A 15962-nucleotide genomic window follows, 5' to 3' on the forward strand; every position below is an offset into this window, starting at 1 on the left:
TCATTTTTCAATCTGGACAACACTGCCCGAACTGGTCACTAAAATACTGCAAAGTGTCTTTAAAACTATACCACACAATTACTCCATCACTATAAATATTAAAAAGAATAATCATTTGCATATCTTTTAATCAATCAAAATGCTCACGGACAAAGACAATCCTGCCCCATGAGGACATTAAATCAGTGAACAATGTCTTCTATACCACACACTTAAAGTATGACAACTCATAATAATTATTATTTTTATTGTGTACATGGGAACAAGTGGTTGAGTGGATACAGGTGCAGGAGTGATGCAGTGGGTGAAACAAACAGACAGAGGGATTTCATCCGGTTGGAAAAAGGGGCTTTATGATATCCAGGTCTGGTGACCAAATAATAGGACCCCGGCAATACACAACAATGTGTACTGCATGGAGTAAATAACAACAGGTTGCAGTCCCAAACAATAAACACATTATATTCGCCCCACAATAATACTAACACAGTCACCAGTCCTGGGTGCATGCAGTAGTGCTCATGGTGGGTGATACAGTTTATTCTGTGACAGTAGTGCAGTGTTGTTCCGGCTTTGTGCTGGCCCTTGGCGACGTGTTAGCCGTCTAGTAATTGACAAACAAGACAAATTACAAACAAACAAACAAAACACTGATGATACTGTTATCACACTAGGTCTCTCACAGTCCATCCAGGTTCAAAACACAAACCAAAGCAAAGGAACAGATTATGAGTCTCCGTCCCCTTTTATGCTGTCCCACATGACCCCTTGGTAAATGAGTGCAACCGCCTCGCCAATCTGCGGCTGCCACGGTATTTCCGTTCCGGGTCAATGCGTTAATTCAACTGAGTCCCGCCCCCTTTCTAGCTGGCTGACTTCCTTTGAACCTTGGGAAAGAACTGTCAGGTCAGCCTGTCCAGGGAACTGTTCTCGCTGCTTAGCGCCCTCACAGGTCGGGAGGGAGATTTACAACCAAGAATCATCGTATTTCTGTCACCGTACACTAGAGATTTTTCAAGACATTTTGCATTAATTTAGTGCCCCGTCCGTGCACTTTTGTCTTGTTGCGGCTTTCACCCTCCCCTTCTAGATCTGTGTGCTTCATGTAGTCTGCTCTTTCATGCCATGTTACTGAAAAAACATCACAACATTCAAATTAGGTTACTTTTAAGGTGGTCCAAATGTAAAGCACCCTTAATATGTGTATAAAACAGGTAGAAAATCCAACAGAAAAGGCTGACAGTTTTTTTTTTAAATAAAAACTTTGGTGAATCACTTATTTAAGAAAAAATGTAAGCACAAAGTTTCGGAAAACATTTCTGAACAAATAGAGGCTAAAGCGACATGTTTCGTAATAGACTTGTATCTCTTACGGTAAATAGTTAAAGGTTTGGGGCAATGCGATTTACATACTTGTATTAACTATTGAAATGACGTCACTGGTTCATTACAGCTGTCATTTCTATTTGAAGAACGCATCGGCCCAAGATAATTTCATATTTTCCAAGGCGTTCTTTAAAGGCTTGCCATAATGAACTAATATAGAGCTGCGGGTGAGGGCAGGTGTGTAAAACGCATTGGTGCAAAACATTCTTTATTTTTTCAAAGATATATGTGTGCACACATAAAAAAATTGAAATTACCTTTGAAATACGTTCTTCATCATGAATGACACAGACATCTTGGTGACATCATTATAATACTGTAGCGACCCGAGCACCGTTCTGTGTCTGCTGGACTTGTATGTTGTCTCGTTTTTTGTCTTGTCTGTCTTATCCTGTGTACGTGTTGTATGTATTGTGAGGGTGCCACCACGCCACCTAGAATAGTGAGAGGAGCCAGGGATGGATCCGGTTGGTCGGTCCGGGTAGAGTGGGTGGGAGCAGCAGGGAGGTAGAAATACCACCTGCTCGGGAGTGTGGGGGGAGAGAGTTGAAGTTTCAAGTGCTGAGCGGATGAATGAACCGAGCTGAATTGCAGTGAGAGTGGGCCTGCGAGAGAGTGAGGGAGACTGAAGCCTGGGAGTGACATGGAGCGAGAGCCTGAGGGACAGCGAGAGCTGCGGAAGTGGAAGTGGGGGTCAGTGGGTGAAGGAAGGAGTTAGGGTCTTTTTATTATTGTTTTGTGGCGTGGTCTTGGTCCAAACAGGGACCGTGTTATTTCGATTAATACATTGCTTATTAATTGTACCTGGCAACACTCTCAGTGTTCTGATTTATCATCGAGGGTATGGACCATTACAATACTTAATAGATATAAATCATTTGCATTGCTCCAAACATGTATGTATTTTTTCTATGCTGTATAAAGATGATCAATTATGGTTGGGCAAGATGCTTTTTATTGATGTAACAGCCTTAATTAAAAACTCTATATTGCCCCGGGGGGAAGGAGGGTTAGGTCAGCCACAGTGTCCTCGGCTCACCGGGCACCAGCGACCCCTGTAGTCTGGCCGGGCGCCTGCGGGCTTGCCTGTATGCTGCCCGAGAGCTGCGTTGTCCTCCAATGCTGTAGCTCTTGGGTGGCTGCATGGTGAGTTCGCAGTGTGAAAAAAAGCGGTCGGCCGACGGCACACGCTTCGGAGGACAGCGTGTGTTCGTCTTCGCCCTCCCGAGTCAGCGCAGGGGTGGTAGCGGTGAGCTGAGCCTAAAAATAATTGGCCATTCCAAATTGGGGAGAAAATAATAAAAAATAATTGGCAACGACTAAATAATAATAAAAAAAAAAAAAAACTGTGGGAAAAGGAATGTATACTGGAAAAGCCAGGTTTTTTTACTTTATTAAAACCCGACGGTAGTGAATTTGAGGCTCAGACAGCAGTGCTGTCAACAGGAGTTCCGAGTTCCGCCTGTTCCGCTTGTTCCAGACTCAGGTCGTATGTAGAATAGTGAAATTCCGTTTTTTTAAAGGTTGAATTTTCTCGCATGGCCCTAGGGCTCTTCCGTAGCTGCTCATGCACGTGAAGTGAAAGAAAGCAAGGAGGTGTTCTGAAGAGACCCAAAGGGCGGGGGGGATGCAGAAATCCCAGGGGATGCAGGATATGTCATAACACCGGCACCGGCTCTGACTCTAGTGAGAGGGATACTGGGAGATCTAGAATGGCTCTGATGTGATAGTTTAGCCTGTGAAATGAAAATCCAGTTCCTTTCTTGATATATGTGAGAATGGGATTATTTAACCAATGGAATACGTGCCAGATGCTCGATACCTGAACTCCATTGGAGGTGAGATTAAGGACTTGCTAGATTTTGTTCTTTGTTTAGCTGTAGCTCAGATCTATTTTGATTTTAATACATTTTGTTGACCGGGTCCTCAACCACATCTCCAATTCACCAATGTAACTAACTGCATTGTTTTATTCTGCTTAGGTGCCCTTCAGTGCTTTACAACCTGTGATGCTGACTTGTGAACGATGGTGTCTAATTTGTGTAGCTGATGTTAACTAATGTGCCTAATATTTTATGAAGCCCTGGAAAAAAAAAAGGTGGTCGGAGCGCCATGCAATCCAAATGGCATGGTGTGGAAATGGAACAGGCCATCTGGGGTAGAGAAAGCAGTTTTCTCCTGCAAGTCCTGGGTTAATGGAATCTGCCAATACCCTTTCGTCAGATCCAAGGTCGAAATCAACCGTGCGTCTCCCAGTCGATCGAGGAGCTCATCTATTTGGAGCTTAGGGTACACATCAAACTCGGAGATAGCATTCACCTTACGGAAATCCACACAGAACCAAGTGTAGCTATCCTTTTTGGGGACCATCACAATAAGACCGCACCACTCGCTCCGGGAAGGCTGAATGACTCCCAGCTTGAGCATCGCCCTCACCTCCATGCTGACATAACCCCTGCAACTCTCCAGTATCCGATACGGTCTCTCTCGAACCATGACACCTGGCAGAGAGATAATAGCATGTTTAATGATATTCGTTCTACCGGGAACAGAAAAAAAACATCGCAAAACCGTTCCACCAACTCCTGTAACTCACATTTTTGATCAGGGAGTAACTGTTCCCCCATCGGAATGTTAATTGCAGCTGGTGAATTGACAACCGGACCAAAATCCTCTACTGGGTCATCACGTGACCGGCCTCATGGCACCGGTAGCAGACCAGAGTAGAAGGACGCCACAGTCCCGCTGCCGAGTGGACAGCGGGAGGAGATTATTACGCCAGCCTCGGATCTTCAGACACCTCTGCCAACTGCTCAATGGTAAACAGCTCAGCTACTTCTGCTGCTGTGCGGATATCAGCCCGGGCCCATTGAATCATCTGGTGAGCCAATTGTTGTGCCACCACGCGGGATCTGACTCCTACTGGCCGCTGGTATTCCTGGAACCGGTGGCGGTACGCCTCCTCTGTGTTGTTGAGGCACTGGAGGATGGCAGTTTTTACAGCGTCGTAGTACAACGCTGCTTCATGGGTCATGGTCCAGTAGGCCGCCTGGGTGTACCCAATCAAATTGGGCCCCAGCTGCGTGGACCACCACTCAAAAGCGACCAGAAAGGCCTTGAGGCCATCCTCCGGCGTTGTCTTGGGTACCCACGGCTTCAGTAGAACTGCCACGGCGTGTACTTCCAGTTCCGCCACCACATCTCTCCGGGGTCCGGCCAGTAGCAGGACACTCATCCGGTCCATCAGGCTGACGTATTCCAGTCGCAGCTCCTCCGGTTTCTATATTTTAATCCCACAAGGACACCACATGTCAGGATGTGAGTGGTGCGTGAGGGTTAAGCAATCAATGTCCAGCCAGCACTTGCAATTATTAAGTATTTTTATTCTCCCAAAAACAATTAACAAATAATAATACACTCCTCTACCAGCAATGGTAGGGAGTGTACACAAAAAGGTTTACATTCCCACACTTAAATAATAATTTGCTCCACTAACAGCAATGGTAGGGAGCACACAAAAAAAGGATCACCGTCCCAGAAACAATAATAAACAAATTATAACTCCTGCATGTTTGTGTCCAGTCATGCACAGCAAGGTGCTCTTTTCACTTCGGTGCTGTACAAGTGTCCTGTGTAGAGTGGTGAGGTTTGTGTGCGGTGAGCAACAGCTGGCTCCGTGGCGGCAGCTTCCGTGCTACTCGTACTCTAAAACAATAAGCAAAAACAAAACGAAACATCAATGTAAGGGGCCATATTCACGTAGCTGCAGATCGTTAATACTGCCCAACTCCTCCCTGCCCCGGTCTATCCACTCGCCATGGACCCCACAGCTGATTGCAATGGATTTGTTTAGCCGCCCTGTTGCTACGCGACCTCCCCAAGACGGCTGACTTTTGGTGTCTGCCCCCCGTCAGTCCGACCTCATCCTGGGAAAGTGTACAACCAAATTACAGAGCGCCTTCTCTGGCTGGGAGGGAGATTTACAGTTCAGATCCCTTTTCTCTCTGTCACAAAAGCGCAGATGCATTTTGGTATATTGAATGACAAAAGGCTGATCTGTCAGTGTTGGTGTTCTCTGTTGATGTTCCCATGACTGGAGAGTGCACTGAAAGCAGAATGAGCTCATTGCAATGAGGTGGGACTGGCACTTCCTGTTCACCATTCTTGTTCAGACCTGTTCCTTAACACAAAACAAGAACTGCTGGTTGGCACGGAGAAAGTTGTATTATAAAAGCAAGCCCTTTCACAACAGCAAACTCCTCTGTGGTTTTTCACCTGCATTAGCTGTAATTGATCTGCACAGGATAAAAGGTATGTATTTATAGCCATTATAAATGAACTCCCCACCTATTTAGTTAAATAAAGACTGCAGTGCATGAGTGCGCGTTCAAACAAATGAGTCGTATTAAAACAGCAGAATACATTTTAAAAAAATTAAGAAAAGGATGTGCTGAATTCATTACTATACTATTCTAATAGAACAATACAACAAAACAAAAATAATAATAACCCCCTGAACAGAGATACCCAATTCTGACCACACAGCTGTCTTCAACGCAGTTGTTTCATAAAAATGACATGTAACTGCAAATGCATTTTTTTATGTATTTTTTTGTTACTTCTCCTTTGTTTTTCTATGATGTTTGCAATGATTTCAAATTTTTACCAGTTCTGTTGCTCTAATATTCATTTTTGTATACATTTATTCTCAATTGCACAATCTAACTGTCTGCTATCATAATAAAGTGATGTAAACAAGCAGATGGAGTCATCAGAGTTGAAAGGTCACACTGGAAAAAAATTACCACCAGCCTAATCTGCAAGCAAGACAGCAGGCAGTTGCAGCAAAAGAAAATTCTGAAAATATCATTGAGGAAACTGAACAGGGAACTATTCAAAATGATTGCAAACAACATAAAAATGCAAGGGATGGGTTAACAATATATACATTTGTAGCTATAATTCCTTTAAAGCTATATGTTCAACCACCCCAAAAATACAAAGTTAACTTTATTTATATTGAATTTTATTACAAACACAACACCGAACAAAAACTTAATGACATTCAAATCCTGTGCAGCAGGTAGGTATTAGGACCCCACAGAATCCTACACTATGAGGATGAAGCTAAGGTGGAGTCCTAATAACTGACACACAGATATACGAGTGGCAACTTGGTAAACTTGCCTTTAGAAAACTTAACTGTGGAATGCCATGGTAAAAACATAATAAAGCATAAGGAAATATTAAATGCACAGGCAAAATCACTGAGGTACACTTTTTATAAGGAGAAGGAGAGGCAGAGGAGGATGAGGAAGACAGTGAGGATGGCTGCCTGCGTGGGCTACTTTCCCGGGTGCGTCATCCGGTCTCCCTTGGCACAGAGCCCTGGGGTGAGGATGCAGCCACCTCTAACAGAGGGTAATGGGGAAGAGTGCTGTGCAGGAGTGAGGGACGCAGAGCACTCTGTAAAGCAGCGGGAGAAACGTTTTTCCAACTGTGGTTCACTAGTGCCTCCTTTGCATGCTATGGCCCCAGGCAGGAAGACAATCGCCATGCTTGTCCTCAACAGGCGGACTGGCCTTCCATGTGTCACAGGGATAAAACCCAGGCATTATGCAAGTAGCAATGCAATGTACTGTAACACTATACAGGTGCTGCCTCAGTCTGCGAAAAGACAGCAACAAGACCGGCTTGGTACTGGATGTAAGCCCTGGTCAGTAGCGGGTCGGGACAGCGACAGTACCAGGACGGTACCAGGTTGGTTCGGTGACTTTAGCACCGGGTCAGTACGGTAAGGTACCGGTGTGGTAGCGGTACGCAGGAACGGAGTGGGTCACTGAACTTGGTACCGGTACGGTATGGTATGGATCTACCAGTTTGCAGTTACCGGGGGTAGCAGTGTACAGGGATGCCTACCTGTGCAAGCTACTGGCAAAGCCACTCAGTCAGTACTCACACGAGACTGAGGGAAGACTGCTTGTTAGAATGAACTAATAGCTCTGTTGGAACTGGGACGGTAACGGTGCAGTAGTAGTGCGTTAACCTCGGTCCTGGTTCGGTTCGGTACAGTACCAGGTCAGGAATGGAGCGGGTCGGTGACCTCGGTATCGGTACGGTACGAGTCCACTGGTTCACAGTTTCCGCAGGTAGCACTCTACAGGGATGCCCATCTGAGCAAGATACTGGCAAAACCACTCAGTCAATACTCACACGAGACTGAGGGAAGACTGCTTGTTAGAATGAACTAACAGCCCTTGTAATGGTGATGCAAGATCTGTCACCAAAACAGCATCAAGATGCTGCGGGAGGGATTGTAAGCAACAACATCCGAAGCAGCCGCTTGGTCCTGCACAGCGCTGCTGCTCTCACTACACGTGTGCTGCAGTACGCATTGCAGACAAGCCTGAGACAATCTCTGTGAAATTACAGAAAAATACAATGAGAAAAGAAAATATTTCTCTATACAAAATACAGTAATAACAATTACTTTAATTATACAAACTGTCTTGTAATTTTGGCCGAAGCCAAAATGAGAATACTGGTAAAATAACTCCAGCCGGAGCTTTGCAGCCTGGGGAGACAGCACAAAGCCAGCTGACTTACATTGCTTGACCCCTGGGAAGGGGCGACTCAAGCTGTCGGCTTCACGTGGGGCACAAGACCCACAGTGGGACGTAACAAGCAACAGGCTGTAGTGCACAACGTATATGTATTTACAACGTAAGTAAATTATCGCATAAATTATTTAAAACACAATAATTAGCGAAAATTATACTGTCATAAGCAACAAGTACTTATCTGATAGGCTCCTCCTGTCAGGTCAGTTCTTGAAAGGAAAAATGGCGCTGAGATCTGTGAGCGCTGTCATTTTATGCCCTTGGGGGCAGGCCATGAGTGTGTCACAGGCTCTGCAAGCAGCTTTGATAAATTTTATTCAGGTTTCGGGTCTTTAGGAGGTAAATACTCATTCGGTAATGGTTACATTTCGTACTTGAAAGGGAACTAATGTTCCCATCAGACCCACAAACACATGGATAGACATAAATGATCATCGCATGCAAGCTGAAAATATCAATAGAATGTTCATAGAATCTTATGGTTTGCCCTGCCTGCACCTGAACTAACCCCATTATAAAATGCAGGGATCTTGGTAAGAAAGTGAGTTTTTTTCTTATATTTAACCTGATGTGTGCGCCATTTGTGGAAGCGTATTTGCTCTGATTTTGCACACAATATTGTAACTACAGTATGCAGCACTGATCCAGGAAGATCTGATACAGGCTGACAGGGATAGGAATTATTCCAGTAGATGGGAATGTGTTTGTACTGGGTTTTAACTTGAAATTAATCTGAGGCATCAAAGGGACTCATTGATGTACTTAACCCAGGTTTGCATGCACAGACAGAGAGCCTCCCCTAGTTGGAATTCCACTTAACACATGCTCTGCCATCCTGCTTCACTGAAACTGTGTAACCAGTGGATGTAATGGACAGATTGCCCAGCACAGAGAGTTTCACAATGGGACTTCAACACCTCCTCTTTTAACATGTTTTACGTTCTGTGAAGACTCTATGAAATGCAATAGGAATATCCTGTGAGGAATTCCTGCAGTGGCCAGGTGGGCAGAGCTGGTTGTGCAAGATTCTTAGCTGGTCAGGCTGGTTCAGGAACCTTTAATGCTCAAGAACTGGTTATGCTGTTTTATAACAGAACAGTGCTTCTCTACTCCCGTCCACTGTAAGAATTGAATAGAGCTGAATGACTCCAGTCTCCTTACCTGAAACAAAGCTTCCCATGGTTTTCCATGCATTGAGGGGAACGGTAGATCCTCGCACCAAGTCATCGAGAACTGCCAGACTCTCTCTACAGCAAGGATAGTTTACGTGTTTTCAGGGTATTGGCGCAGCAAAAGTAAATCAGCCAAAAGCACCATTTCACTTTTAATTTGTAGTTCCCAACACTCTTATGTGAAATGTAGAAAGAAAGGCAATAACTATCATACAGTAAGAGAAATAAGTTACCAAAGTAAGGTAAAAATGTCCTCCTCCTTTTTTTTCTCGTTTTCTTTGCAGATTTTTGCAGACCCCAGGCACTTTTATTCACACATGTATATTACAGGACATCCGAGTTCAATGACAATTAACTTGTTTTGTGAACATGGAAATATACTAGGGAACACACTTATTGTGACGTCTATATCAGTTATACTAAATGATTTATTTATGTTTTAAAATGGAACATTTGCAATTTTTTAAATATAATATAAATATAAAAAAACTTCTAGAATACATGGGATTTGAAACTATATAACCTTCAGTTTGCAAGCATGTTGTGTTATACTGTCATCATCAGTGATGCACAATTAGTTGAGAAAACAAGCAGTAGTTTGAAAGATGAAGTCAGCCAGAATTCTCGGGACTTTGTTATTTTTTTACAGTTTGGAGATTTGGAAGATTTTTCGAGTCATCACATCATCATCATCATTGTGATCCTGATCTCTGTAAAATGTTGGTTTCCTGTCAGTGTAACACTCATTGTGGTCCCTATTGGTGCAAGGAAGTATGGTTCCTTGATATTCTGGTTTGCTGAGAGTAATACTATTTGTGGGCCGCACTGGACAAAAAGGAACGTTCATTTCTGAGAATTAGCTTTGCTGAAGGATAGCCTATATATTTGGTCAAAGTAAAACATAAATAAATAAATACATTAATAAACATTGAAATAAATGAATACATAAATCAATACATAGACATTTATTTCCTTCTTTATCTATCTTGATATTTATTTATTTCTTTTTCACAATCAGATATAAAAACACTGCCATTTAATACTGTATGAAACAAAAATAAATATTAGTGAAGATACTTTCATATATTTTTACTTTCAAATTAAAAAATACATAACGACCCAGACAATTGCTTTGTTGCAGGACTTGTTGTCTGTTCAGTTTGTCTCATCTGTCTTTTATGTTACATGTATTGTAAGGGAAACGGGTCACACCATTACTTAGCATGGGAAGGGGGAGTGAGTGAATGAGTGTTGCTGTTTTCGGGGGTTTGCAGAGCGTGGACTGGTTGATGATGCGGGAAGCGGTGGGAAATGACGGGAGGTTATATAAGGGGGTGCAGGAGCCTGGGGACTGGAGACAGTCCAGCGCTGAACTTGAATAAGAAACTGTGGGTGCGATTTATTACGATAGTTTGCAAAATCAGATGAAAGCTTTCACAGTTGGGATAATACATAATCATTATTTACAAAATCTTTCTCGTCTCGTTACTTGTTAAAAGATGTAACTTTACTGCTATACTACTTGCAAATGTAAAACGGAAGGACAAACTTTGTGGTGTGAAAGCTAGGGTGTCTGCATTGGAAGCATGTCTTGGGTTCGATTCCCACACAGGGTTTATATTGCAAACTTAAAAAAAAAATTAAATGTTGCCCCAATTGTTTCTTCTAACTTAGCTTCTGTTTTTTGATAGAAGAAACAATTGGGCCAATCTTGGCCCCCATCGGTTTTACAGTTGTGCCTATTTGCTTTGTGCTGGGTCCCAATGGTTTCTTGGAACTTGGCTTGTGTTTTTGATATCTCCACTTTACATGGCTGGGCACTTGATAACTTGCCATTTTTTCACATTTCCAATGTGTTTTTGTTTCAGATGTACTTTACCATAGTTAGCCATGGTTTTCACAATGCTTTACCATTTCTAATTTTACTATGCCTTTACCATGCTTTAATACACCCCACAATGTTTACACCAGCATATTCATAAACAAAAGTCTTGAAGATAATCACCTAGATTTCATGTGTCAAGTCATTCTTGTTGTTCAATAGCAAATGTTACCTGAGAATAAGGCTGAGTGAATCACAAATAACTTTTAAATCAAAAAGGTAATTTGCTTAAACATTTTGCAATCAAAAATGATGGTATTAATCTATTCCAGACGCATTCTAATTGTACTATTCTGTTCATGGTGTATTTAACCTGATAGATCCCTTCATTATTATTATACATCAAGGAAGCTTTCTTAACTAATGATCAGCATCCTATCATGCAACAGTAAGGTATTGTATTTTTTAAAAGTGGAAGTATATTAAAATGTTTCTAATGTTGCATCACTAAGTGTTATCAAATAGGACCTGTTTATACTCCGTTTCCCACATTTGCCTAGTATTAAAACCCTAAACCCATTAGTCCCTTATAAAAGTTTCCCATAGTAAAAGCATAGCAAAGAGTAATAAAGCACAGTGAAAACATGGTAAAGCATAGGTAAGCATTGCAAAGAACAAGGAGGTATGGTATAGCATATTAATACACATGGAAAACCAAGGTAAACTATGCTAAATGCATAGTATAGCCATGGGAAAAGCAGGGTAAAACTGCAAAAAAAAAGAAAAAGAACTTTTAGAAGGGGAATGAAACCCCCAAAATTGACAGTGGATTTGGTATTGCCAGTCACTCTGTTGTGAGGTAATGGCTGGGGTATGGTCCCATTATGAGACTTTTTTCCCATATCTTTTTAGTGTGAATGTTGTTGATGTATTAAATGCTTCATTTCTTGACTGTCCTACTATACCTTTGATTAAATGTACCTCTGGATGGTTTTGTTTTTGTGACTGTAGTTGCAGATGGTTAGAGGAGGCTGTGTGGTCCACTGGTTAAAGAAAAGGGCTTGTAACCAGGAGGTCCCCGGTTCAAATCTCACCTCAGCCACTGACTCATTGTGTGACCCTAAGCAAGTCACTTAACCTCCTTGTGCTCTGTTTTTCGGGTGAGATGTAGTTGTAAGTGACTCTGCAGCTGATGCATAGTTCACACACCCTAGTGGTGTCAGACATGTAGTCTCCACAGAGGTAATGTGTACGCTTCACTTTGAAAGATACAGAACATACTGTGTAATTTAAATATATATTTTAACACAGGGTCACTACTGGCCCTTGAGTCTTACCTTTTCACATTGAAACACAGTGACTCATTACTGAATCATTACACCAAGTGTTTAAACTATCAAAGCAAATGCATGCTGTGTCATTCCAATTAGTTTAATAGTCTCCCCTCCCTTCAACACTAACCTTTCATTTACAATGTGTGAGCTTACACAGGGCTAATTTGGATGACAAAACCTTTGAGTAAACACTGCAGCTTTCTAATTGAATTTGGCCCTCCCTCAGATGAAAGCTGGTGTGGTTCACACAGATTTTCTTATTAAATCCCACAATCAGTGTTCAACATAATTCCTTGGTGGTCTGCATTTGTCCAGTTTTTGTGCACATTACTTTATCAGAGTCAGAACTGACAAAAAGTCCACATTTCCCAAAGGTAGATTTAGCTGTAGCTTCCTCACCCCTTGAAACCTACTTGCCACTTGCCGGAGGAGATTATACATGACATATTAAACTTTATACTACAGGAAGCAAAACTGTTAATTGAAAATGACATTCAATTTACTGGAGAAATTTGATTGAATGTTGCCAAAGAAAAGAAGACTATCAGTACTGTCTTCTTTAAACAGATCAGCTACCCCAACATAATCTACTGAAAATGTTTTCAATGTTTTTATTTTAATTTTAATAGAGGTCGGCACTAGTAGAAAATCTGGAACCGGGTACCCGCCCGTGGAAAATACCCGGATACCTGGGTCTTTTTCAGGGGATTGATTACAAACACACACACACACACACACATACATATTCATTTTTTAAGTGCATGATACATATTTAAATACTATATATTACGCATAGGCCTACATTTAGTCCCGTCAGAGCTGTAGACTTGTGTAACCTTTTTTTTCCGTACTGGAAACATCGAAATAATAATAATAATAATAATAATAATAATAATAATAATAATAATAATAATAATAATAATAATAATAAAACATCTCAGTTTGAATACAGTTATTAATGTTAAATGCGCTTCATGCTGCAGGATTCTCTAGTATTGGCCGTATTCCGCTGTTGTAATGTAATGTTGTTGTTCTTGTATTGATTCAGGGCGATTCAAGGGTTTCAATAATGAAGGTTTTAATTATTTTCTCAATTGGAACACAACGTAGCTTACACAAAACAAAAGGATATGCAAGGAGTATATCTTAATGCTCTTTCTCTTTCTCACGCTTTTCGTGTTTACGGTTTTCAGTCGGTTTTCTGACGTACACCGCTCATAATACTTCAATATAGGCCCTATTCAACAATATATTCATTTGTTTATTTATTTTTTAAATAAAGGCTACTTATTTTATTTTTTTGGTAAGAAACTATATCTGCGCAATAACCGTAGATAAAGCATTCTGTATTGGAAGCCACACGGTTATTATTATTAATGGACAATTAAGAGTTATCACTGACATAAAGCCGGATGTTGTTTTCTTTCCGATTTGGTTCCTGAAAAGAACAGTCGCTGCAGTTATTATTGAGGTGTACTTGCGGATAATGCAAAGCTTGTTTCAACGTTGTCTTTATTACGCCGGCCAGAGACCCGCGCTTACAACTGCACTGTCATGTTTGTTACATTTCCTTTAAATTCTCAAACTAATAATCAATACCCGGTAGTAAAAAGAGACCTGGTTCGGGTAGGGTCATTTAAAACCTGACGAGTAGGCCTATCCGTGCCGACCTCTGATTTAACAAACCTCCAATTACGCTGCTCTCTCATTTTTTATATCTGTACCTGATACAAAGCTCAGAGGCCACAATACACAGATGTTCAAAATACAGTAATGTGAAATAACTTTTATTATAAGATAGAACATTCCTGCGAAGACTGCACGCGCAGTATTAGATTTTTATTTATTTATTTATTTATTTTACGTATGGTAATAAAAACATTAACTTCAGCACCACACTAATCCTTGTCGGATGTAATCTAGGAAGTCTGAGTACCTCGCTCGGCCTGTTTGTTCATTTTAGGTCATGTGCTATAGTGCTTGTCATTGCTCTTTTTCTTCATCCACAGATGCCAAAAGACACATCTGGACCGACTTTTTTTTATCATTTGCTATGCAGGTAAAAGTTGGTCACCAGTTTTTGAAAGCTACCAGCATACAAAGTGATGCGTCCACCCTGGCTTGGCCAAATAATAATAATAATAATAATAATAATAATAATAATAATAATAATAATAATAATAATAATAATTGTATACAAAATTATAAAATGTTACATTTAAATGTAATATTATGAAACCTGATTATTTATATTTAACTATATTTAATTAATTAACTAATTAAATTTATACATTTTTCTTACACTTTTTTCTGGATAAGTGGTTGAAAGTTTGTAAAAGTTGTAGGTTGCACACAATTATTTATCAGTTAAGTAACGAATTTAAACTATATATATATATATATATATATATATATATATATATATATATATATATATATATATATATATAACATTGGATCACAGATTCCAGTGATGATGCGATAATGATCTGCTAGCTGGTATTATTATTATTATTATTATTATTATTATTATAGAAGTAGACATTCCAGGACCTCGGCCAGGTACTCACAAGCATCCAGAATGTATTTTTTCTTTAAAATGTTATATTATTCTTAGTAGCATAAATATGTGGCATTTAATACAGTAATATGCAGAAAATCACATGCATTATTATTATTATTATTATTATTACTATTTTTACTTATGTGAAGAACACATCAACATTTCTAATCTTATACTTCCCAAAATCTAATGAAAAGAAACAGCAGCCCAGTGAAATTGGGACACATGTGGGCATTTCAGAAAGCAGCTTACCTGCGAAGGTAGGGGGTGAGCAGTTTCAGGTAAGGCGGGTCTTATCTGGCAGGTCACAGCCTATCAACGTAGGCCTCTGGCAGTTCTGTTGGCAATCGGCCTAAGCTCGTCCCTCCTGGAACCCTGCGTTACTCGCCATTCTAGTGAAAAAAATCATCTGAAAGGAAAGTTCACCTGCCGCCATCTGCAAGCAGCATACAGCTCTACAATAGATTAAAAACGTGCAGACAGGTCGCATGGCGGTAGATCGTACCTTAACAAAAAGTGTTTACCGGTATATATATTGTACTTTTTGGTGACCTTGTTTGTGCGTGCAGTGATCATACTGGTGGTTGGCTGGGAAGAAGCGCCAGACGGTAAAATAATTACCTATAGCTCGAGTTCTGCCGTATCCCCCAGGTCGTCCATACACCTATACCTGCACAGACTTGAAAGTCCAGTTTCCCAAGCGAGAGAACAAGAGAGAGGAAAAGGGGGGAGTTTGTTGGACCAAATATGTCACAGGATACGGACAAGTAAGTGATCATACTTGTTTGGGCTCTGCTGCACCAGGCTTTAAGGATTGTTTTTGGATATCTATCTATCTATCTATCTATCTATCTATCTCTCTCTTTCTATAGATGTTTATCTCTCTCTATAGAGAGAGAGAGAGAGAGAGACACACACACACACACACAGACATGCATGCATGTAATATGTGGAGAGTGAATTTTGACAGATGTTTATCTGTTCCGATTTATTCGATCCACGTTTTGGTGGGCGACGGGGGATTTTTTTTTTTTTTTTTTTTTTTTAACATTACTCATTTATTTA

At 40.9% G+C, this 15962-nt stretch overlaps 1 protein-coding gene and 1 long non-coding RNA gene across 5 annotated transcripts in view; one reads left to right on the top strand and one right to left on the bottom strand.

The window, feature by feature from the left end:
- Positions 1-15607, bottom strand: LOC117435524 (uncharacterized). The gene is made up of 4 exons (XR_004549184.3): positions 15519-15607; positions 15150-15289; positions 3983-5091; positions 1-3887 (listed from the first exon to the last, which is right to left on the bottom strand). It is a non-coding gene; the product is annotated as an uncharacterized LOC117435524 (long non-coding RNA).
- Positions 15526-15962, top strand: part of LOC117435522 (grainyhead-like protein 2 homolog) — a 22544-nt gene continuing 22107 nt past the window's right edge. For 2 of the 4 annotated variants that reach the window (XM_059012629.1, XM_034058781.3), the window contains exon 1: positions 15526-15664. In XM_059012629.1, the coding sequence (XP_058868612.1) occupies positions 15645-15664 (20 nt within the window). In that variant the 5' untranslated portion in view covers positions 15526-15644. The remainder of the gene's footprint in view (positions 15665-15962) is intronic. The other 2 variants (XM_059012630.1, XM_059012631.1) reach the window with 1 other exon arrangement.

This window comes from Acipenser ruthenus, chromosome 3 (genome assembly GCF_902713425.1).
Source record: "Acipenser ruthenus chromosome 3, fAciRut3.2 maternal haplotype, whole genome shotgun sequence".
Classification (NCBI taxonomy): domain Eukaryota; kingdom Metazoa; phylum Chordata; class Actinopteri; order Acipenseriformes; family Acipenseridae; genus Acipenser; species Acipenser ruthenus.